This window comes from Tachyglossus aculeatus, chromosome 9 (assembly GCF_015852505.1).
Source record: "Tachyglossus aculeatus isolate mTacAcu1 chromosome 9, mTacAcu1.pri, whole genome shotgun sequence".
Classification (NCBI taxonomy): domain Eukaryota; kingdom Metazoa; phylum Chordata; class Mammalia; order Monotremata; family Tachyglossidae; genus Tachyglossus; species Tachyglossus aculeatus.
Genome location: NC_052074.1, coordinates 21,196,646 through 21,222,138, shown reverse-complemented (window position 1 = coordinate 21,222,138; position 25,493 = coordinate 21,196,646). Strand labels below are relative to the sequence as shown.

General features: G+C 46.4%; 1 protein-coding gene across 1 annotated transcript in view; it reads left to right on the top strand.

Annotated features, from left to right (window-relative positions):
* The first annotated feature begins 1,010 nt into the window (after positions 1-1,010).
* RRBP1 (ribosome binding protein 1) overlaps positions 1,011-25,493 on the top strand; it is a 68,917-nt gene continuing 44,434 nt past the window's right edge. The window contains exons 1-3 of the mRNA XM_038751129.1: positions 1,011-1,160; positions 18,215-18,542; positions 20,367-20,747. Coding sequence (XP_038607057.1) covers positions 18,236-18,542; positions 20,367-20,747 — 688 coding nt within the window. The 5' untranslated portion in view covers positions 1,011-1,160; positions 18,215-18,235. The remainder of the gene's footprint in view (positions 1,161-18,214; positions 18,543-20,366; positions 20,748-25,493) is intronic.

Below are 25,493 nucleotides of genomic sequence, written 5' to 3'. Positions count from 1 at the left end.
TCCCTATAGGTTGCCAATTTGTCCGTATTTATTACTTTTTATTTATTTATTTATTTATTTATCTTACTTGTACATATCTATTCTATTTGTTTCATTTTGTTAGTACGTTTGGTTTTGTTCCCCGTCTCCCCCTTCTAGACTGCGAGCCCACTGTTGGGTAGGGACTGTGTCTATAGGTTGCCGACTTGGACTTCCAATCAATCAATCAATCAATCAATCAATCGTATTTATTGAGCGCTTACTATGTGCAGAGCACTGTACTAAGCGCTTGGGAAGTACAAATTGGCAACACATAGAGACAGTCCCTACCCAACAGTGGGCTCACAGTCTAAAAGGGGGAGACAGAGAACAGAACCAGACATACCCACAAAATAAAATAAATAGGATAGAAATGTACAAGTAAAATAAATAGAGTAATAAATATGTACAACCATATATACATATATACAGGTGCTGTGGGGAAGGGAAGGAGGTAAGATGGGGGGGATGGGGGGGGGACGAGGGGGAGAGGAAGGAAGGGGCTCAGTCTGGGAAGGCCTCCTGGAGGAGGTGAGCTCTCAGCAGGGCCTTGAAGGGAGGAAGAGAGCGCTTAGTCCAGTGCTCTGCACATAGTAAGCGCTCAATAAATACGATTGATGATGGTGATAATAAATAGGACTGATTGATTGATCGACTCCGAAGTCCCTCGCCCAACTCTGGGCCTGAAGGGAGGGCTTCGGGCCTCCCGCCCCTCCCCCCCCCCCTGCTCCTTCTTCCCCCCCTCCCCCCGCGGTTGCTCAACCTTCGCCCGCCCCCATTGGTCCCGCCCGCGCCGGCCCCGCCCCCGGACCAATGGCGGCGCGCCGGGGCCGCTCGAGCGCAGCGGCCCGCGCGCCGATTGGGCGGGCCGCGCGGGGAGCGGGCCAATGGGCGGCGAGGGGGCGGGGCCTCGCCGGCGCCGAGGGGGGGAAAGTGCCACGACTCCACACTCGCCGCCCGCGGAGGAGGAGGAGGCAGCGGCAGCAGCAGCAGCAGCAGCAGCAGGCGGAGCGGGGAGCGTGCGACCGTTGTCCCGCCGACCTTCCCTCCTTTCCGGGAGCAGCGGCCCAGCGCGGAGGGCTTCACCGGCTTCCTCGACCCTTGACCGGCCTCCCGTCCTCTTCCTTCGACGCCTCGTGCAGGTAGAAAACTTGCCCCTCGCCGGCCTTTTTTGCCTGCCATCGTCCATTAGTGGGGAGGTCATTCATTCATCCATCCATTTGTACTTACTGAGCGCCTACCGTGTGCGGAGCCCCAGTGTTGGGGCCGAGGGGGAGGGAGGGTCAATCAATCAATCAATCAATCGTATTTATTGAGCGCTTACTATGTGCAGAGCACTGTACTAAGCGCTTGGGAAGTACAAATTGGCATCACATAGAGACAGTCCCTACCCAACAGTGGGCTCTCCGCTGGATTTGCAAGTGACACGTCTCCCTTTCGGCCTCCTCCCCCAACAGTGTTTGCAGAGGTTTGGACGCCACTTCCTCCGCCCTCCCGCTTCCGAAGACGAGTTTCGAGGGGGGCGAACGGGGCCTTCATTCATTCATTCAATCAATCGTATTGATTGAGCGCTTACTATGCGCAGAGCGCTGGACTAAGCGCTTGGGAAGTCCAAGTCGGCAACACAGACAGTCCCTACCCAACAGCGGGCTCACAGTCTAGAAGGGGGGGGACACAGAGCAATCAATCAATCGTATTTATTGAGCGCTTTCTGTGTGCAGAGCGCTGGACTAAGCGCTTGGGAAGTCCAAGTTGGCAACACATACAGTCCCTACCCAACAGCGGGCTCACGGTCTACAAGGGGGGGACACAGAGCAATCAATCAATTGTATTTATTGAGCGCTTACTGTGTGCAGAGCGCTGGACTAAGCGCTTGGGAAGTCCAAGTTGGCAACACATAGAGGCAGTCCCTACCCACCGGCGGGCTCACAGTCTAGAAGGGGCAGACAGAGAACAAAACCAAACATACTGACAAAATAAAATAAATAGAATAGATATCAATCAATCGTATTTATTGAGCGCTTTCTGTGTGCAGAGCGCTGGACTAAGCGCTTGGGAAGTACAAGTTGGCAACAGAGACAGTCCCTACCCAACAGCGGGCTCACAGTCTAGAAGGGGGAGACAGAGAACAAAACCAAACATACTAACAAAATAAAATAAATAGAATCGTATTAATCAATCAATCGTATTGAGCGCTTGCTGTATGCAGAACACTGTACTAAGCGCTTGGGAAGTACAGGGTGGAACGGAGCTTTCATTCATTCATTCCCACAGTCGTATTGATCAATCAATCAATCGTATTGAGCGCTTACTATGTGTAGAACACTGTATTAAGCGCCTGGGAAGTACAGGTTGGCAACATATAGGGACGGCCCCTGCCCAACAGCGGGCTCACCGTCTAGAAGGGGGAGGCAGACAACAAAACATATTAATAAAATAGAGTATGTAGAAGTAAAATAGAGTAATAAATACGTACATATATCCAGGTGCTGTGGGGAGGGGAAGGAGGTAAGGCGGGGGTGGGGGGGGTGGGGAGGGGGAGAGGAAGGAGAGTTGCACCTAGTAAGCGCCTAAAATGCCATTATTATTATTATTATTATTAAAAAGGAGGGAAGTTATCCGATAGGCGTCGGAAAGTGCGAGCCTCTCGTCTAGCACAGTCCCACAAAGTCCGTGGAGTGGGGCCGGCCCTGCCCCGCTCGGGACTTCTTGATGCCAACTTGTACTTCCCAAGCGCTTAGTACAGTGCCCTGCACACAGTAAGCGCTCAATAAACACGATTGATTGATTGATTCTAGACTGTGAGCCCGCCGTTGGGTAGGGGACCGGCTCCAGGTGTTGCCAACTTGGACTTCCCAAGCGCTTAGTACAGTGCTCTGCGCACGGTAAGCGCCCAATAAATACGATGGAATGAATGTTGGGTAGGGACCGGCTCTATATTCATTCATTCAGTGGCATTCATTCAATCGTATTGAGCGCTTAGTCCAGTGCCCCGCACACAGTAAGCGCTCAATCAGTACGATTGAGTGAATGAATGAATGACTTGAGGCGGAAAGTTCCGGCGGCGGCTCGGGAGCCACGTTCACAGCTGGAAGAAGAAAGGGTTAAGTGAATGAATGAATGAATTAAATGGGGGTGGGGCGGGGTGGGGGGGGGGAGGGAGAAGCCGGAGGGATGACGTTGCCCCACTGGGGAGTACGAGCTGGCGGGAGGCGGGGCCTGGAGGGTTTGAATGGGAAAGGAAAGGAAATCCTCGGGCCTGGGGAGAAGGAAGGAGCCTGGGGCCGTTCATTCATTCACTCATTCATTCACTCATTCATTCGTTCAATCGTATTTATTGAGCGCTTACTGTGTGCAGAGCACTGGACAAAGCGCTTGGGAAGTACAAGTTGGCAACATATAGAGACAGTCCCTACCCAGCAGCGGGCTCCCAGTCTAGAAGGGGGAGACACAACAAAACATGTAAACCAAATAAAATAAATAGAATAAACATGTACACGTAAAATAGAGTAATAAATATATACAAACATATATACAGAAGCATATGTATATATATATGTATATACACACAGGAGCCTGGGGCCGTTGCGAGAGGACCGCCGAGGGCCATCTGGAGGAGGAAGGCCGAGCTGGAAATTCATTCATTCATTCAATCGTATTTATTGAGCGCTTACTGTGTGCAGAGCACTGGACTAAGCGCTTGGGAAGTACAAGTTGGCAACATATAGAGACAGTCCCTACCCAACAGCGGGCTCCCAACTAGAAGGGGGAGACAGACAATGAAACATATAAACCAAATAAAATAAATAGAATAAACATGTACAAGTAAAATAGAGTAATAAATATATACAAACATATATACAGAAGCATATGTATATATATATGTATATACACACAGGAGCCTGGGGCCGTTGCGAGAGGACCGCCGAGGGCCATCTGGAGGAGGAAGGCCGAGCTGGAAATTCATTCATTCAATCGTATTTATTGAGCGCTTACTGCGTGGCTCAGTGGAAAGAGCCCGGGCTTTGGAGTCAGAGGTCATGGGTTCAAATCCCGGCTCCACCAATTATCAGCTGGGTGACTGGGCAAGTCACTTCACTTCTCTGGGCCTCAGTTCCCTTGTCTGTAAAATGGGGATTAAGACTGTGAGCCCCCAGTGGGACACCCTGATTACCTTGTAACCTCCCCAGCGCTTAGAACAGTGCTTTGCACGTAGTAAGCGCTTAACAAATGCCATTATTATTATTACTGTGTGCAGAGCACTGTACTAAGCGCTTGGGAAGTACAAGTCGGCAACAGATAGAGACGGTCCCTAACCCAACAACGGGCTCCCAGTCTAGAAGGGGGAGACAGACAACAAAACAAAATGTGTAGACAGGTGTCAAAATAGTCGGAACAAATAGAATTAAAGCTATTTGCACCTCGTCAACAAAATATAATACAAGTAAAATAGAGTAATAAATCCGTACTGTTCCCACTTGAGGTTGGACATAATACTAATGATGGCATTTACTAAGTGCTTGCTATGTGCCAAGCACTGTTCTAAGCGCGGGGAGGGGGTTACAAGGGGATCAGGTGGCTCAGTCTTCACCCCCCCATTTTACAGATGAGGTCACCGAGGCGCAGAGAAGTCACACAACCGACAATTGGCAGAGCGGGATTTGAACCCATGACTCGTTTTGTTCTCTGTCTCCCCCTTCTAGACTGTGAGCCCACTGTTGGGTAGATGTTGCCAACTTGTACTTCCCAAGCAATTAGTACAGTGCTCTGCACACAGTAAGCGCTCAATAAATACGATTGATTGAATGATTGAATGAATGAATGAATGAAAGCCCGTGGCTCTCCCACCGAGCCGCGCTGGTGCGCGTGCGTGTGTGCGTGTGCGTGCGCGCGTGCGCGCCCCCGTCCGCCCGGGCCGGGGCCGCGCTCCTCTGCTCCCCCTGGCGGCCCATTACCTCCACTTCGGCTCCTTGGTCGCGCGCCCCGCCCCGAGGTACAACCGAATGGGACTCGAGTGGCCCCGTCTATTCATTCATTCATTCAATCGCATTTATTGAGCACTTACTGTGTGCAAAGCACTCCACCACGCGCTTGTAAAGTCCATTTCGGCAACCAGGACGGTCCCTCCCCAACAGCAGGCTCATGGTCTAGAAGGGAGCAAAGCAGAACAGGTAGACAATCTCCCCTCCCCACATTTCCCCCTTAATAATGTTGGTATTTGTTAAGCGCTTACTCAATCAATCGATTGTATTTATTGAGCGCTTACCGTGTGCTCACTGTACTAAGCGCCTGGGAAGTACAAGTTGGCAACGTATAGAGACAGTCCCTACCCAACAGTGGGCCCACAGTCTAAAAGGGGGAGACAGACAACAAAACCAAACATACTAACAAAATAAAATAGGATATGTACAAGTAAAATAAATAAATAAATAGAGTAATAAATATGTACAAACGTATATACATATACAGGTGCTGTGGGGAAGGGAAGGAGGTAAGATGGGGGAATGGAGAGGGGCACGAGGGGGAGAGGGAGGAAGGGGCTCAGTCTGGGAAGGCCTCCTTACTATGTGCCAAGCACTGTTCTAAGCGCCATGGGACAGTAAAATGACCCGGAATTTCTTCTCCCAGTTCGGCCTGCGGAGAACAGTCGGGAGGGAGGGGTGTAGCGACGTGTCAGGCTTTCTGCAGTCCTCTGAGGACTAACGGGGATCCGGGCCGTGATCTAGTTGCCCATGCAGGGCCGTGAGCTCCTAATAATAGTTAATAATAATTACGGTACTTATTAAGCACACAGTGCTCGACACATAGTACGCACTTAACAAATACCATTATTATTATTATTGTGCCAGGCAGTGTCCTGACTCTGAGCTCATCGTGGGCAGGGATTGCCCCTTTATTGCCATATTGTACTTTCACAAGCGCTTAGTACGGTGTTTTGCACACAGTAATTGCTCGATAAACGCGATTGATTCCAAGCGCTGGGGTAGATACAAATTAATCAGATTGGACACAGTCCCCGGGGCTCAGTCTTAATCCCTATTTTACAGATGAGGTAACCGAGGCCTATAGTGAAGTGACCTGCCCAGGGTCACACAGCAGATACGTGGCGGAGCTGGGATTAGAAACCAGATCCCTCTGACTCCGAGGCCTGTAGTCCGTCATCTTTGCCACGTTGCTTCTTGGAACTAATGAATGGGGCTTCTCGTGCCCGGACAGGAAGGAGGGCCCCGGAGGATGCCGGGCGTTGGCCTCTTCCCCATTCCCCCGACCTCTCCAGGTGAGGTTGGCAGCTGGAACCGTCGATTTTCACATTTTTTAAAAAAATGGTATTTGTTACTATGTGCCAGGCACTGTACTGAGCGCTGGGGTAGATATAAGACATTCAGGTTGGTTACAGTCCATGTCCCGCATGGGGCTCACAGTATTATCCCCCGTTTTACGGATGAGGTAATCGAAGCACAGAGAAGCGAACTGATTTGCCCAAGGTGTAACAGCACAACACAGCACAACCATCCTAACTGCCTTTCCCCGCGCCGGGCTGCTTTCCGGTTACGGAAAAGTAACTTAAACTCCCTGTGTCCCCAGCCTTCCTCCAGTCCCTTTCTTGGGCCGCCCCAGCCAAGGGAGCCCCCAGGCCGGTGCCAGGAGGGGGAAGCCACACTTTTGGGGAGGAAGGAGGGTCCCCGCCGAGGCCCGCCACCACCCCACCACCCGGGCCAGGAGGAAGACGGGCCGCAGTGCCGAGGAAGTGAAACCTAAAAGAATTCCTGGAAGATCCTCCCCCAGCCTAGAAAAGCCCAGGCTTCCCGCTCTGCGCGCCCAACCCAGGAAAACTTGGGGAGATCTCTCCCATTCATTCATTCATTCATTCATTCATTCAGTCAATCGTATTTAACTCTGTTTTTTTTGGTACATATTTACTATATTTACTTTATTAATGATGTGTGTGCCTATAGCTGTAATTCTATTCTGATGATATTGACACCTATCTACTTGTTTTATTTTGTCCGTCTCCCCCCTTTCATTCATTCAGTCGTATTTATTGAGCGCTTACTGTGTGCAGAGCACTGGACTAGGCGCTTGGGAAGTGCAAGTCGGCAACTTCTAAACTGTGAGCCCGTTGTTGGGTAGGGACCGGCTCTGTAGGTTACCGGTTTGTACTTCCCAGGCGCTTAGTAATAATAATAATGATGGCATTTACCAAGCGCTTTCTACGTGCAAAGTACTGTTCTAAGCGCTGGGGAGGCTACAAGTACAGTGCTCTGCACACAGTAAGCGCTCACTAAATACGATTGAATGAGTGAATTTACTGAGCGCTTATGGGGTGCGGAACACTGTAGGAAGAGTGTGGGGGAAAAATGCAGTAATAAAGAGTCTCGAGGTGCGGGCAAGTTAGAACGGGAAGGGGCGGGGTGGGGCTAGAGGGGAAAGGGCCGAGCAGGTGCCCCAATTCCACCCCGGGCACCCCCGCGCCATCCCCGACCCCACGGCACGCACAGCCATCGCTGCCACTCCTGCCTCTGTTTCCCAGTATTCCAGGCAAATCCCTTTCCCGTAGATAAGGGCTGATCTTTGGAAATTCCGAAATCAGATTAAATAGTTACCAGGGGTTCAGGTGGAGTGGGGAGGCTGTTTAAAGTAAATCGTGGGTGTTTAAATTGGGTCGAGCGGTTGTGATCTGTGGAAATGAGCCATATAATAATAATAACAATGATGGTATTTGTTAAGCACTTACTATGTGCCAAGCACTGTACTAAGCATTGGGGGAGATACAAGGTAATGATAATAATAGTGGTATTTATTAAGTGCTTACTATGTGCCAAGCACTGTACTAAGCATTGGGGGAGATACAAGGTAATAACAATAATAATGGTATTTATTAAGCGCTTACTATGTGCCAAGCACTGTTCTAAGCGCTGATCAGGTTGTCCCATTTGGGGCTCACAGTCTTAATCCCTGTTTGACAGATGAGGTAACTGAGGCACAGAGAAGTTGTGACTTGCCCAAAGTCACACAGCTGATGTGGCGGAGTCAGGATTAGAACCCATGACCACTGACTCTCAAGCCCGTAGTCTTTCCACTAAGCCACATTGCTTCTCTGTCTGGACAGGCTGCAGTAATTAGGTGAAGCCAAATGACTTTAAATTGTGGAATACAGATTAGGTCACGGGGAGGTCGGTTTCACCAAACAGATGCTTTAAACTGATGACTCTTTTCGTATGTAAAAATCGGACTTAAACTGATAAAGCGACTGCCGGATAAGCAGTGGATTCAATCGAGACTTAAAGCTACCAACCAAAAAGTTAAGTGACTTTTTGCAACTTAATTCAGGTTTTGTAAGTGACTGTTTAACACAAGGATTCGTATACTGGACAGGGTGCCTATCTTTTGAGCTGTGAAGGAAGAAAGCCAAGACCCTCTCAACCCTCACCCACCCCTCCAGATTAGACCACATATTAATAGGTGTTTCTACTGGAAATTAAGTGATATGTTGGAGCACAAATTCAATTACTGTCACAAGTGCGTTTATTGGAACAGGCTATGACTAGGGTTTTCTGTGACTGCAGCCTCACTCCTGTGAACCGTCCTCCTTTCCTCCCTCCATTTTTCTATTGCTGCTTGGTTGCGTGGCGGTAGAGTCAGAGGACGGATGGATGTTCACAGGACTGATCAAGCGCTTAGTACAGTGCTCTGCACACAGTAATCGCTCAATAAATACGATTGATGATGACTGATTTGCCCTTGGCCTTTCCCCTCTACAATAGGCATGGTCTTCCCTGGGCCCTCCTGTAGCAGTGGAGACACTGGATTGGGTGGGAGGGGAACAGTGGCAGTGGGAATTCACTTTTCTCTCTCAAAATATGCTCTCCCCACCTTCCCATCCCTTCACCTTTTAGAGCGAATCTGCACGTACCAGGTCCAGATTTCTACAAACATAGAACAGCTGCATCTTGAAAACAGTGAATGTAACAATGTAATGGCGTAGTAAATCATACTTACTCCGAACATGTATGGATTTAGAACTAGAGCAGAATCAGCAAATAGAAGAGATGAGCAACAGCTGTTTTGGAGGGAGTATTAAGTCTTGCCTAGAGGCAGGGAGATTTTTCTGTGTGTGGTATTTGTTAATTAGATGACCTCAAAGTCCATCCTTCTTGCTTAAACACTTCTACCCATTGGCTTTGGGTTCTCCACGAGCTGCTTCTCTTATCCACTTTCTTTTCCTGCTTGCACTCTTTTTTGCTTTCTCTTAGTAGATCTCCTAAAAGATCTCTTTTAGCTGCTGCCAGCAGTTGGGCCAGTGGAAAAGGGCAGTGATCTAGGAAGTGGGAGGTCTGGGTCCTAGTTCCAGTTCTTTCCGATGGGACCGCCCCCAACAGTAGTGCAGGTTTCTGACCAAAAATTCACTTAGGGTGTTCTGTGAGGTGGATAGGACTAGTGGGAATTCTGAAAAATAACTGGCTAATAATAGGCAATGAAAATTTCAGTGGTTATCAAAGGCACCTGAGAGAAGCAGCCTAATAGAAGGAGCATGGGCCTGGGATCTATTCTGCTACTTGACTGCTGGGTGACCTTGGACAAGTCACTTAACTTTATGTGCTTCATTTTCCTCATCTGTAAAACTGACGTACCCATTCTCCTTCCACCTTATACTGTGAGTCTCATGTTGGATAGGAACTGTCTGCTGCTTTCGAATCTACTCTAGTGCTTAACACAGCTGGTTGTGGGCAGGGAACGTGTCTATTGTACTGTACTCTCCCAACCATTTGGTGCAGTTCCTTACGTATATTAAGCGCTCAATAAGTATGATTAGATGACTGACTAGTAAACATTTAACAAATACCAAAATTGTTATTACAAACCATGTCCTGGTGCCATTTTTTAACTCTTTGCTAATTATGTCTGTACATAATGTCGACTTTGGAATATCTTGTCCTCTGTTTTGGACTGCAAGCTCCTTGAGGATAGGGAATATTTATAACGTGTACTAAAGCTCTTAGGACAGTGTTATCCCCTTCACATTCAATGAAGTACACAGAGTAGAATTAATGAAACCAGGGTGTGTGAATTCTCTGGCCCAGTTAGTAGGGCAAATGTAATTTGTGAGGTTGGGTTATGGAGTTTATAATTTTGGAGACTCTTACGTACATACCGATAATTATCTTATGTGGGGTGAGGGTGTTTCAAGCTTATGAACCTCATGTGCAGAAAAACTCAGGCTGCAGTGTGTACTCCTTGATTGATGCCACACACTCAAGCTCAGTAGTTTATTCTAACGTTGTGGTCTTGTTCTATCCAGGTACACGTGCATTGTTGGAAGAACATTCCTTAATTCCCTAACAGTTCTATCCAAAACTTGTCATAAAAACACATATTCTACAGGAATTGGGTTTATAAGGATTTTGACTTGGGGGAATGCAGCATTTTGAACTAGTATTTTGGGGTGAAGAAGTTAAAAAGTTAACTTTGAGTGTTATGCCTGCAGGTGCATAGCATCTTCTTTGGGCAGAGGGTGGCAAACAGGGAAGCTGATGATATCTGATTTTTTGACTTGTCAAACGTAATTTACAATCTCTGTCACAAATGAACATCTTTAATGCCCCCAAACGTGGTCCTGTAATGAAATAATCTGAGTGTTTAGGGATTTGTTCCCTTCCCATGATACCAAAAACCATCATCAGCACTGTTTGTCACAGAGTGACATATCATTGGAGTCCACTGGCCAAAATTTAGGTAAGATTATCAGGGCAGCCGCTGATGGCTCTTCCGAATACAGGGCAAGGAGATGTATGTGATGTCACCTACGTTATGCCGGAAGGCAGCATACCATCATGATGTCATATTTGCCATTTTGCCAGCTTCACATAATCCTAGAGTGTTTTTGCAGAATGGTGTAAAATTCTCCCTTTCAATGAAGTGAACTCCGGCACAGTACTAACGGCAAATGACGTGGTAACTGTTTTTGTCTGCAGGGCTCAATCACAGATAAATTAGGCACTTAGCATGAGGTTCACCCTATACAGACTCGGGGCAAAAACTATGTAGAACACATGTGCAAATCTTAAAACTGTGATGTACTGGAAAAAAAAATACTTTGAACAACCAATACTTTGCCCTTACATTAGACTGCTAAGTAGGGATGAGCATTTAATAGAGAAGAATCTTTAGTAGAGAAGAAAATTATCTCACACGGTAATACTGGATTTTCCTGGTCAAACTCTTTTGCTTGACGGTAACATAAAGAGAAGCTGGTAAAATGAATCTTTCTGCATTTCTGTACTGTACGGGTTGTTCATTTAAATGAGGGATTTTTTTTCCACAAAAGCCCAAGTGGTTCTTAGACAAGATTATCAGCCAAAAAGCAGAGGTAAAAGAGTCCATTTGAAAGAAATGTAAAGGGAGGGGCATGGTTTAGTAGCATAGTCTGATCTTGAAATCAGAAACCAGGATTCTAGTTCCTCATGTCTCTTGGCATTATGGGACTAGGCTAACCCCCTCCCTGATAAATGAGTTAATCTTTGAGAAAGCTCTTGGGTGGAAAAGTGCTATAGAAATCCAAGGCAGTATTACAACTGCTCTTTTAACCAAAGATGCTAGTACTTTGAGTCCAATAGCCCTTTTAACCGAAGATGCTAGTACTTTGAGTCCTATAGCATGTATATTATAATCTAGGGTCATTCAGTCTATCAGTAGAATTTATTGACTACCTTCTGTGTGCATAGCACTATACAGAGTACCTGGATGAGTACAAAGGAGTTAGACCTAATCCCTGCCTTCAGGGATCTTATAATGTAGCGGGAGAGACAAACTCTAAAATAAAGTATAGCTGGAGAAATGAAAAGCTAAAAAGGTCTACCTAAATATTATGAGGATATTTGTATTGCAATGTTTAGGTAGTTGAAGAGCTGAAGGTGCAGTGGTGGGGATATAAGGTGGGGAGTTTATCATCAGTGATATTTATTGAGTGCTTACTGTGTGCAAAGCACTGTACAAAGGGCTTGGGAGAGTACAGTACAACAGAGTTGATAGACACATTCCCTGCCCACAACGAGCTAACAGTTTAAAGAATAAAAGTTAATTGAGGAAGGCCTCCTGGAAGAGATAATTTTTCTAAGAAAAACTCAGCCCACGTTTCCCCACTCCTCGAGAACTTCCAGTGGTTGCTCATCACCTCCACATCAAGAATCTCCTTACCTTTGGCTTTAAAGTACTCACTTGCCTTGCCCCCTTTTATCTTACCTCACTGATTTCCTACTACAACTCGGCACGTTCAGCTTTGCTCCTCAAATGCCAATCTGCTCATTGTACCTCAGTTTCTTCATTTGCCACTGACTCCTTCCCCATGTCCTCCTTCTGGCCTGTAAGTTTGTTGTGGGCAGGGAGTGGTACTGTTATATTGTACATTCCCAAGTGCTTAGTACAGTGCTCTGTACACAGTAAGCACTCAAGTAGGATTGACTGACTGGAACTTCCTCATATCCGACAGTCCACCATTCTTCCTATCTTAAAAGCCCTGTGAAAGCCCCTTGTCCTCCGAGAGGCAATCGGTGACTAAACCCTCACTTTTCCTATATGCCCTCCCTTCAGAGTCACCTATGCATTTGGGTCTGTACTCTTAAGCACTTTAATTTACAGCCCCCACCCACCCACCCCTGCCAACACTTAGTACATGTCTTACTCCAGTCTTCTCTGGCATTATAGAAGGGACCCACTTAATAGGTGAGCCAGACACCTATTCCCTCCTTTGAGAGAAGGGATACTGTGGAAAAAAATATGGCAGATATGACAGTCAGTTGTATTTATGAAAATCCACAGAGAACCAGAGAAAGTCCTGAGTGAAGTTACAAAAAAAAGTACAGTCTCTACTCCCAGGGAGCTTATAATCTACTGGAGGAGATAGGACAAGGACACACTCAAATAAAAACACATTAACAAGTGATAAGAGTAAGTATGCAAAATGAAACATTTCTACCCAAATTCTCCTAAGAGGTTGGCTTACATCAGCAATGTTCCATTTACACTCCACGAACTCCTTTTGATCTGTTCTGTGTCATCTCTGCTTCTGGCTGTGTAACCCTTAAGCACTCTGATACTTACTTCAGCCCCACAGCACTTTCATTCACTCATATTGAGCAATTATTCTGTGCTGAGCACTACACTAAGTGCTTGGGATAGTACAATATAACAAATAGATTCCCTACCCACAACAGGCTTATAGTCTTTTATACACATCCTTATACTCAACCATTTTCCCTTATATGTAATTTATTTTAACATCTGTCTCCCTCTTGAGTCCGTACGATCTTAGAGAGCAAGGATTGTGTCTACAATATTGTACTCTCCCACACTCTGAGTACAGTGGTCACACTAAAAAACATCGATTGGTATCAGTTATTCTTGAAGCTTTCATTTATGTGGGTCCTTTTGAAAGAGTTCTTCTAACTACCAACCGGCTTTGTTCCTGTCAGTATGACCAAGGCTTAATTTGGGCAGAATGTTTTATGGTGACACATTTGACTCCCCACTCTTGGCCGGTGGAGTGGCAAACTGGGAAATGTGCCTTCAGCTAATGAGGGAAAGGAGATTTTGAGACTTTATTTTTCAGGCTTTAAAATCCTAGTCCTTGTGGATTGTCCATCAGGTCTTCATGGTCTGCCGATTGCAATATGAGAAGTATTGCCATACAGACCATCACTTTAACATCTCACAAAAATCAAGAATGGATTTGCTTCACTCCCTAGGATGCCTATCTGGTTTAGCTATATTCCTTGCAGAGCCTAGCAAATAGGGCAGTAAAATGAATTTTGAGAGATTTCCAAACTCAGTTTTCAACCACGATTACCTTGGGTAGCTCAGTGATCTCCTCCTCCCCTTCTTTATCTTGGGAGGCGGGGGGGAAGAATGCTCACTAATGTCATCTACTCCTCTGGAATCAATCAATCAATAGTATTTATTGAGTGCTTACTGTGTGCAGAGCACTGTACTAAGCGCTTGGGAAGTACAAGTTGGCAACATATAGAGACAGTTCCTACCCGACAGTGGGCTCACAGTCTAAAAGGGGACTCTGGAATGTGATGTGGATTAATGGGATGAGGCCTGCAAAATATTTTTCAACTTTTCCCATGGGAGATGATCAATCCAAAACTGTCCTTGAAGAATAGAGCCACTTGATGAGGTGTGATTTGTACCAACTTGTGGATATACCGAATCTTCAATTAAAGTCACCCCCAAAAAGTAAGCATGGATTAATATAGGAGAATACTATTGTATTTTACTGTTTGTCTTATTAAAGAACAGAGCATATCTTTAATGTGGAAAGTCTTATTTTCATATTTACTAAACAATAAGCTGTAGCATTATAACACAAAGTGCAGCTCCCTGGAGATAAGATCATGATTTTAGGGCTGAGTAGTAGTTCTTCCATACTCTCATTACCACTTCCTTCTGTAGTTTATTAGCTCCTTATGGGCCGGGATTATGTTTACCAACTCTCTTTTTGTGGTACTTTCCCAAGCCCTTGGTTCAGTGTTGTGCACACAGCGCTTGATAAATACAATTGATCGATTGATTTCTCCCTGGTCAGCCCCTGCCCAAGGAACAGTTTGATCAGGTTGTTTGTCTTCTTATTGTTCTTGAGTTTGGCAGTAGCTTCTTGAGATAGGCAGGTACCCACATTCCACTAGGAGCCAGTTGGGAATGGGAGCCAATTTAAGGAATCCTGCTCCACCCCTTCCCAAATTATGTGAATTTCCTGGGTAAACCTACATCATCTTTCTGGCTAGAGTGATAGGATGGAGGCTCTGTGCTCCATGCCCTGCTGAGCAGGAATTTATTAATTTTTTTCTTTGTTCTCATCCCCTAAATCTCTCTTCCCCTGATTTTTTTTTTTAAATTGATGACATTTAAGAAGTACTTGCTTCTTATGTTCGTTCTCCCTTTTGGTTCTCTGTGTATGGGGATCTGTACCCTTTAAGGACTTTATAGCCTCCCCAGCCTCACAGCACTTAAGTACATTTCCTTACACCCTGTCATTGACTCTCTGTGTGATTAATTTCAAACCACCCGTCCGTTTTGCGGGCAGGGATCGTGTCTACCAACTCTATGGTATTGTATCCTCTGAAGCATTCAATACAGTGCTCTGTATAGAGGAAACACTCAATAAATACCACTGATTGCTGGAGGAGGTAGAAGAGATCAGACACAGCCCCTGCCCCACATGGATGCTCAGTCAGAGGCAATCATTGTTCCCATATTACAGGTTGAGGAAACTGAGACAAACAAAATGATTTGCCCAGCCAGCAGTGGCAGGATTGGGACAAAGACTTGGGTTTCCAGACTCTCATGGTCTTTTCATGACAGCATATTTTCCCTCAGGGGTTTACAGTCTAAGTCCTTGTCATTGTTCTCCAAACAATGACCACCAAAAATTTCTTAGACGTCCCTGGCGGGGAGGGGCAACTATGCTATTTCAAACTAAACTTTCTCAGCCGTAAGTGTTTCATCACTTTATTGGTCAGGACTGCAGCTTTTCATTTTAAATGGACTGTTCATGTTACTTTTATGAAGACTCCTCGAATACAGTAACTAAACGAGGATGCCACATATTTAGCCTTTCTAAAAATATGGCCGGCAGGCATTGACCAGCACTCGTTTTCTGGTGAGGGAGCAAAAAAGGGAAAGGTAAGTACAATGGGCAGAAGTGGTGGGGTGGATACTGTTTTATTGGACCTCTTGCATCCTTGGTATTTCTTCCTCCCTTCAAGGCCCTGCTGAGAGCTCACCTCCTCCAAGAGGCCTTCCCAGACTGAGCCCCTTCCTTCCTCTCCCCCTCGTCCCCCCTCCATCCCCCCATCTTACCTCCTTCCCTTCCCCACAGCACCTGTATATATGTATATATGTTTGTACATATTTATTACTCTATTTATTTATTTATTTTACTTGTACATATCTATTCTATTTTATTTTGTTTGTTTGGTTTTGTTCTCTGTCTCCCCCTTTTAGACTGTGAGCCCACTGTTGGGTAGGGACTGTGTCTATATGTTGCCAATTTGTACTTCCCAAGCACTTAGTACAGTGCTCTGCACATAGTAAGCGCTCAATAAATGCGATTGATTGATTGATTCTGCCTTCACCTATACTGCTCGGCTGTCTCAGTTCCTGGCTCCCTGCTCGCTGAGCCTGTGCCGGGGCTGTTGGATTAGGTGCAGCACTGTGACTGTTTGAAACTCTGGAAGTGTGGGAAATGATGGCCACCCATTGCTAGAGGTCAGCGTGCCAGGCCGAGGGGCTTGGCATGCCTCCCTCTGGAATGCAAGCTGGGACTTGCCTTAACATACTTCTGGTTACCTACAAAGCATTAATGCCACTAGGTTCGTGCCCGCCTAGGCTTTCATAGTTCCAGTATATGCTCCTATTGGTCGAGAAGCAGCGAGGCCTGGTGGATAGGGCAGAGGCCTGGGAATCTGAAAGGACCTGCGCTGTAATCCCGGCTCCACCACTTGTCTTCCGTGTGACCTTGGGCAAGTCACTTCATTTCTCTGGGCCTTGGTTACCACATCTGTAAAATGGGGATTAAGGCTGAGCGCCCCATTTGGGCATGGGCTTGGGAGTCAGAGGTCATGGGTTCTAATCTCGGCTCCTCCACGTATCTGCTGTGTGACCTTGGGCAAGTCACTTAACTTCTCTGAGCCTCAGTTTCGTCATCTGTAAGATGGGGATGAAGACCGTGAGCCCCACGTGGGACAACGTGATCACCCTGTATCCCCTCCAGTGCTTAGAACAGTGCTTTGCACGTAGTAAGCGCTTAACAGATGCCATCATCATCATCATTTGGGGCACGGACTGTCTACACTTGATTTTCTTGTATCTACCTCAGCGCTTAGTACAGTGCCTGACACAAAGTAAGGGCTTAACAAATACATAGGTTTTTTTTAAAAAAAGATGAGAATGAAGGTCTAAGTATTACTAACCCCAGTTCAGGAATGTTTATAGAGAAATTAATATCCAACTGCTCCAGCTATCTAGCCTGTATATATGTTTGTACATATTTATTACTCTATTTATTTTACTTGTACATATTTATTCTATTTATTTTATTTTGTTAATTTGTTTTGTTGTCTTCTAGACTGTGAACCCGCTGTTGGATAGCGACCGTCTCTATATGTTGCCAACTTGTACTTCCCAAGTGCTTAGTACAGTGCTCTGCACACAGTAAGCGCTTAATAAATATGATTGAATGACTGAATATCTAGCCGGAGAGGCCGAAATATCCTTTTGAAAGCCAGGATTTTCAGGATTGTGTAATCCATGTAAACCCCTCTCCCATCTTAATCTGTGTTATAGATGTAGTAAATCTGTAGCGATTTTTTTCCGTATGAAGGTTACTTTTCGTAGACATGGTAACATATTATTTTGTAATAGTTTTTATGGAATACTTTTTAAATCACTTTTATTGACTCCAAGATAGACAGTTGTTAGTCTATCTGAATTTCTGGTTTTAAAGGTCATGTGGAAGGCCAAAAATAATGGTTTATCCCACTTCTGAAAACACTATAGAGCTAGCGTGTGTGTGCACGTACGCATGCACACACACACACACACACGTTATTCTGAACTGCTAACATGTTGAGATCTCTGATCTCCTTGTTGAAGAGTTGAAACTCCTTATGAGAGGGCTTAGAAGGATAGTTGGTGTTCAAAAAATTGTTTTGGAAGCAATGACAAAGTGGTCCCTGTGGCTTGGGGCATCTAGATGGACTTAGGGACCCCCTATGCCCAATCTTCCTTCTTGCCCTCCTACTCACTCAAGTTTATCTGAACTTCTGTTGAGGGTAGGGTGTGCAAAAATAGAGGCCTGGAATCTCCTGGAGTGACACTGAGGCTTCTCTAGGGTCACCGTGAGTCTCAAGGTGATGATGAGGGATCCATGAATTACTCTGGCCTTGGAAATGCAGAAGCTGTCTATTGTCCAGTGGCCTAACATTGACCTTGTAGACATCCACTTGGCACGGGGACAGTGTTGCCGCACTGGAAGCTTAGGTTGCTAGTCCAAACAAATGAGACCAAGGTAATGGATACTAGTTAGGAGGGTTTTTAGTAGCCTTCGAAGAACTAATCAAATCCCATACTCTGAGGGAAGGAACAAATGTGAATGCTAGTAATCACTAAATTTAGTTTTTGTATTTGTGTGTTTCAGGTAAAAGAAAAACAAGCCAAGATGGATATATATGACCCTCAGACACTGGGGGCTGTGGTCTTTGGTGGATTCATGGTCATTTCGGCCATTGGAATCTTCTTGGTTTCCACTTTTTCCATGAAGGAGATGTCATATGAAGAAGCATTGGCCAGTCAGCGCAAGGAAATGGAGAAGACCCACCATTACAAGGTAGACAAGAAAAAGAAAGAAAAGCCTATTGAGAAGAAGGGAAAAGCCAAGAAAAAGGAAGATAAGCCAAATGGGAAAATACCTGAACAGGAACCTCTCCCTGTCATTAGCAATTTCCCAAAGGATCTAGAGCCTCAGCCGCAGAAGCAGCCCCAGCAGCCGCAGAAGCAGCCCCAGCAGCAGCAACTGCAGCCGCAGAAGCAACCTCAACAGCAGCCGAAGCAGCAGCAGAAGCAGCCTCAGCAGCAGCAGCCTCAACAACAGCAGAAGCAGCCTCAGCAGCAGCAGAAACAGCCTCAGCAGCAGCAACAGCAGCAGAAGCAGCCACAACAGCAGCAGCAGCAGAAGCAGCCGCAACAACAGCAGCAGAAGCAGCAGAAGCAGCCACAACAGCAGAAGCAATCTCAGCAGCAGCCTCAACAGCAGCAGAAGCAACCTCAACAACAACAGCAGCAGCAAAAGCAGCCTCAACAGCAGGTGAAGCAGCAGTCGCAGCAGCAGCTACAGAAGCAGCCTCAGCAGCAGCCTCAACAGAAGCAGAAGCAGCCTCAGCAGCAGCAACAAAATCAGCCTCAGCAGCAGCAGCAGCAAAAGCAGCCGCAGCAAAAGCAACCTCAGCAAAAGCAGCCGCAGCAGCAGAAGCAGCAAAATCAGCCTCAGCAGCAAAAGCAGCCGCAGCAGCAGCAAAAGCAGCCTCAGCAGCAGCAGCAGCAAAAGCAGCCTCAGCAGCAGCAGCAGCCTCAGCAGCCTCAGCAGCAGCAGCAGCGAAAGCAGCCTCAGCAGCAGCAGCAGCAAAAGCAGCCTCAGCAGCAGCAGCAGCAAAAGCAGCCTCAGCAGCAGCAGCAACAAAAGCAGCCTCAGCAGCAGCAGCAGCAAAAGCAGCCTCAGCAGCAGCAGCAGCAAAAGCAGCCTCAGCAGCAGCAAAAGCAGCCTCAGCAGCAGCAGCAAAAGCAGCCTCAGCAGCAGCAAAAGCAGCAAAAGCAGCCGCAGCAGCAGCCACAGCAGCAGCAGCAGCAAAAGCAGCAGCAGCAGCAAAAGCAGCCACAGCAGCAGCAGCAGCAAAAGCAGCCACAGCAGCAGCAGCAGCAAAAGCAGCCACAGCAGCAGCAGCAGCAAAAGCAGCCACAGCAGCAGCAGCAGCAAAAGCAGCCACAGCAGCAGCAGCAGCAAAAGCAGCCACAGCAGCAGCAGCAGCAGCAAAAGCAGCCACAGCAGCAGCAGCAGCAAAAGCAGCCACAGCAGCAGCAGCAGCAAAAGCAGCCACAGCAGCAGCAGCAGCAAAAGCAGCCACAGCAGCAGCAGCAGCAAAAGCAGCCACAGCAGCAGCAGCAGCAAAAGCAGCCTCAGCAGCAGCAGCAAAAGCAGCCTCAGCAGCAGCAACAGAAGCAGCAGCAGCAGCAAAAGCAGCCTCAACAGCAGCAGCAGAAGCAGCCTCAGCAGCAGCAGCAGCAACAGAAGCAGCCTCAGCAGCAGCAACAGAAGCAGCCTCAGCAGCAGCAGCAACAACAGAAGCAGCCTCAGCAGCAGCAGCAGCAACAGAAGCAGCAGCAGAAGCAGCCTCAGCAGCAGCAGCAGCAGAAGCAGCCTCAGCAGCAACAGCAGCAGAAGCAGCCTCAGCAGCAACAGCAGCAGAAGCAGCCTCAGCAGCAACAGCAGCAGAAGCAGCCTCAGCAGCAGCAGCAGCAACAGAAGCAGCCTCAGCAGCAGCAGCAGCCACAGAAGCAGCCTCAGCAGCAGCAGCAGAAGCAGCCTCAGCAGCAGCAACAGAAGCAGCCTCAGCAGCAGCAACAGAAGCAGCCTCAGCAGCAGCAACAGAAGCAGCCTCAGCAGCAGCAGCAGAAGCAGCCTCAGCAGCAGCAGCAGAAGCAGCCTCAGCAGCAGCAGCAGCAGCAGAAGCAGCCTCAGCAGCAGCAGCCTCAACAGCAGCAGCCGAAGAAGCAGAAGCAGCCCCAGCAGGCACAGTCATCCATAGCAGTGGAGCCTGTCCTTATTGATCGTTCTATGGGGGCAGCAGCGGCAGCCCCTGGGCCTATTGCCACGCAAGAGCAGCTTGCCTCCTCACCGAAGGACAAAAGAAAAAAGGAGAAGAAGGTAGCCAAGGTGGAACCGGCTCCATGTCCTGCGCTGGGTTCAATCCACGTTCTCTCCTCCAAGGCCTCGGTCCTGGAGGTGGCTCCCAAAGAAGTGCCCGTAGTCGCCGTCCCCCCTGTGGGGACCCGGATGAACACCCTGACAATTGGCTCAGCCTCGAACAAGCAGGTGGAGGTGGCCATCAACCATGCTGACCTGAAGCAAGAGGTGCCAGCCAAGAAGAAATCTGTTTCCAAGAAGAAGAGTGAACCAAGTAAGCCTGTCTGATTTCTCTGGCTTATAAACCGATCCCCTCTGTAGACCCAATGGTCATGATTTCTGCATTTAGAGGGTTGTTTCAGTCCCGGCCAAGTGCCTGCTTCATCAACACACAGCCACCTTCACTTCCTAAAATTCCCAGTCTCCTGGGGCTTTTCGTTTTAAATATATGTAAAGGGAAGGTATATGTCCATCTGCTGTTAAATATTTCTCAAATCAATGTAGGGAGAAAAAGGCTAGTTTTGTTTTTTTGTTTTTTTTTTTTTAAACGGGTGTCCTCACAGAGATCTGTTCAAAGTATTCCTGCATCTCCAAAAGTGCCTAGATTCATTTGAAGCATTATATATATAACTGTTATTAGAATATTTATCATACTACTTATATTCTGCAAAGCACTTCTAACTGCTGGTGTAAATAACAGAAAATCAATTGAAACATAGTTATTAGCTTAGAAGGGGTCAGATACAAAGAATAATAGGGTTATAATCCAATCAAAAAGTAAACCCAAGTTTCAATTGAACAATACAAAATATCAGTCTTCAGGAAAGCAGAGTGGCGTAGTGGAAAGAACACAGGAGTAGGAGTCAGGAGTCAGTTCCATCACTTGCCTGCTGTGTGTCCTTGGGCAAGTCACTTAAATTCTCTTTTCCTCTGTTTCCTCAAGGGTAAAATGGGGACTAAATTCCTGTCCTCCCTCCCCTTTAGACTGTGAGCCCCTACATGGAACAGGGCCTGTGTCTGATCTGATTATTGGTATCCCAGCTCTTAGTGCAGTGTTGGGCACATAGTAAATGCCTATCATATTATTATTATAGTAAAACTCAACAAATGCCACAGTTATTGTCAGCCCTAAAACATGTACGCCTTGGGAAGCAGTGGGGCCTCGTGGAAAGAGCATGGGCCTGGGAATTAGAGGATCTGGGTTCTAATCCCAACTCCATTACTTGTCTGCTGTGTAACCTTGGCAAATCACTCAACTTCTCAGTGCCTCAGTTCCTTCCTCTGCAAAAACTGTTCTCCCTCTGCCTTAGACTCTGAACCCCATGTAGGACCTGATCATCTTGTATCTACCCCAGTGCTTAGTACAGTGCTTGACAAATAGTAAGCGCTTAACAGATACAGTAATTATTACTATGTAGTTCAAACTATTTAGAAGCGCAGTTTTGGGGTAGCTCACTGCTTCAGCAGTGTCTTGCATGGGAAACTGCTACATCCCTCTTTCTGTTCTGAAAGTAGGGGAGACAGGCTCCAATCCCATGGGACATCTGGTTGGGGGAAGGGAGCCCACCCCTCCAGGAATGTGGTGGTCCTCCATCACCCTTGGACCCCAGGGATGTGGAAGTGCTGTTTTGGGGGATCTCCGCTTCTTCCTGCCCTTCACTCCTGTTGGGGCAGTAGGCCTTTTCTTCCCTTTCTTCCCCATCCCCCCAACCCTCCAATTCATTGGATTTTTTTTTTTTTAATTGTAATTTAAAGAAGACTTTGAGCATAGAGATTTCACTGTTTGGATTGAAAGACACTTCTCCTAAGATATACGAAATATTTGACCCAGGGCCAGTCAGTTTAGACTTTTTTACTGAGCTGGGACTACTTCCTTTCACCGTCGCCACTGCTTTACCTCTATGCACAGGTTGTTGCAAGGCTCCGCATATTTACCGACTTCTTGCCTCTTTTCTAATTTTGATATATTGCATTCCTTTTTGACATCAGTGAATTTCAGTATATTGGTAGATTGGGATGTAGTGAATGCTTTGCACTGCCAAGTAGCCAAATCCTCAGCAAACTCTCCTTTTTTCTTACTTTCTTGACTCGCCTGCTTTGCCAGAAAGATAGAACTTTTGGAAATTTTTTTTTCTGGGTTACCAGCTTTAAACCAAATAGAACTTGGAGTCAACATCTGTCTTTGTGATTTTTCATGCTGGACATGCATTTATAATTATAACCCTCTAAAGGAATTAAACTCTTGATTTTAAAAAATCCTGTGTAGATATTTTAGTTTTGCCCATAGTTGGTGTAAATGTAAGCCATATCCTGATAAGAAATGATGCAGGAAATCCTGTTTTTAGTGCTTCAGCCAAAAACCTGGAGTTTAAAATTGTGATAGAACTAGGATTATCTGAAAGAGGGATTTAGATCCATCTTTTAATTCATGCTAGTCTGATTCGTTGTGTTCTTTGTTTCTAAAAAGTGTTTGAGATCTTAATTCAGGAAAAAAAGAGCTCTACTTCCAGTTATAACAAAACTATTGTTCATCAGTGGTATGTTCTGAGCACAAAGCAGGGACCTGAGTGCTTGGGAAAGTACAGCTGAAGCAAAACATGCGTTCTCTATCGTCAAGGAGCTCTTGCTTTTACAATACAAATGCAGGGAAATGACCATAGCTTGTGAAGAACCGAGCTTTGCTTAGTGCTGTGTCTCTTGGCTTGAGAATCCACCCATTCATGGCTCAGGGAGATACATAGCAGGTAAAATCCTTCACAACTTTGACATGCAAGAGGGAAGTAAGTGCAGTGTAAGTATTGCTCTACTACTGTGTCCTAAGAGTAGACACAAACTCTTTTTGTGTCAGACATTCTCTCTCTGTCAGGGTTTGCAGCTGTCATTGCAAATCATAGGGACCAAATCCATTGTGCTTTTCTAGCACCTAATGCTGAAATTTCTCTGTCCTCAGGCAAGGGGAACGTTCTCAGGACGGGACAATGATATTAATTTTATTCTAAGTGGCCCGGAGATCCATCTGCCAGACGTCAAGGTAGATGCAATCAACAAAGCCTCTGACATCTACAGTCTGGGGGGCTTGTGGAGTCCACTGCCATAGTTCTTCATTGCCTCACTCTACGATCTCGTAGGTCTCTGCCCCAGCTATTTGAGTGTAATAAGCTGTCTGGATTTATTTGCTATTTGTATCATATGTCTCTGAAATCAGGTTGACCCCCTCGCCCGTCTCCAACTTAAAATGGAGTGCTCCAGAATGGGGGAAAGAACAAGGTGTTTCTCCATTTACTTTTTCTCACACAACTAGGAGTCTGTTATTTGTCTTTGTAGATCATCCTGTTGGGCTCCCATCTCTTCACTTTTTGTCATTAACTGACATTCTGCGTCCCTTGGTTGTCTTTTATTCACTTCTCAAAGTAGGAGGTGGGTGGAGGCTTGGTTTGAGAAGGCGTCTGGAGACGAACATTGTCCTGCTCACAAACAGCGCTTGTACAGTGTTCCCAGTGCTCTGCACACAGTAAGCACTCAATAAATATGATTGACTGACAAAAACAGAGAGGGACAGAGAAAGTCAGCCCCCTAGCAAAGACACAGATTTTGTCCTTTCTCTAAACCTGTATAGCCTCCATTCTCTCCTCCCCCTCGGCTCCCCCACCTTTGGCAGCTTGTGTGGTGAAAGGAGAGTTGTGGTGTCTGCTCTAGCCATGCATGGACTGTGTATTTGTACCAGGGGACCAGCTGACGTTTGGCTAGTTGATGGTCACCGAGGTCACTGAGCTGCCCCTGTGGACTGGGTGGTCACTTGTGATTTGGGCCCGGTTTTACTTTTGATTTGTCATGCTTCCCTCAGGTATGCCCATAATTCCTTTGCCCCAAATAGAAGCTTGGGCAAAGTCAGGAAGGGAGTTGGGGGCAGATGCTGAGAGGCCACTCAAGCCCAAACGGGGCTTGGTCAAATGGGGTTTGTGCTGAAACTCTTCGGCAACTCTGTTAAACCACTCTCCCAAGTGCCAAGTACAGTGATTTGCCCACTGTAATACCATCGATGGTGATGGAACTGATTGAGTGTAATTACTTAGATTGCTCTTTTAACATTAAGCCTCTTGAGTTTTGGGGCTGAAAACATCCTCATGGTTTTGGAGCAAAATGAAATGTACTCACTGTATGTGGATACACAGGTTTAATACAGTCTCCCATAGGCTACACAAACTGTCCTTTATAGATGGTGGAATAAGCACAATCGGTATTGTCCTTGCTCCATGAATTGTTCCTGGTTCCAAGCTTGAAAGTCTTGTACATAGTTTTCCACAAAATTGTCTTAACCACAAATATGAGATTAATGTGTTTATAGCTTTTTTATGCTGGGAGGTTTAAAAGGGCTCTCAACACCTTTCACCGGTGCTTCATTTCTCTCTCAGGAGAGGAGGGAGCAGTTGCTGTTAGTGTTAAACAACAATAATAATAATAATTGTAGTATTTGTAAAGCACTATACTGAGTGCTGGGATAGATGCAATATAAGCAGATCGGATACAGTCCCGGTCCCACATGGGAATCAGCGTCTGAAGAAGGGAGGACAAGTATTTTATCCCCATTTTACCGATGAGGTTCCTGAGATACAGAGAAGTTAGGTGACTTGCCCAAGGTCACACAACAGTGCTGGAATTAGGACCCAGGCTCTCTGATTCCTAGGCCCGCGCTCTATCCAGTTGCTCTCCCCATTGTATTAATGGTCAATTGAAGCTTGGAAAGAGTAGGGAGAGTGGCTGACCGGGATCTGAGCCTTGGGCTCTATTCTTGAAGACTCACAGAAGGACTTTTCTCCATGCATTTTGATTTATGTCAAACAGCACATCAATCAGATGTGTTAACAGACAAAATCCATACTTGTTACTAAAATGAATATGTGGGTCTACCTCTGGAAAATAGGATCACTTTCTGTCCTCACCCTATACTTGAGATTGGAAAGAAGATTTTGAGATTTTGGAAGGGAGTGTGAAGGACTGAATGTGTTAGGAGGATTTGTAG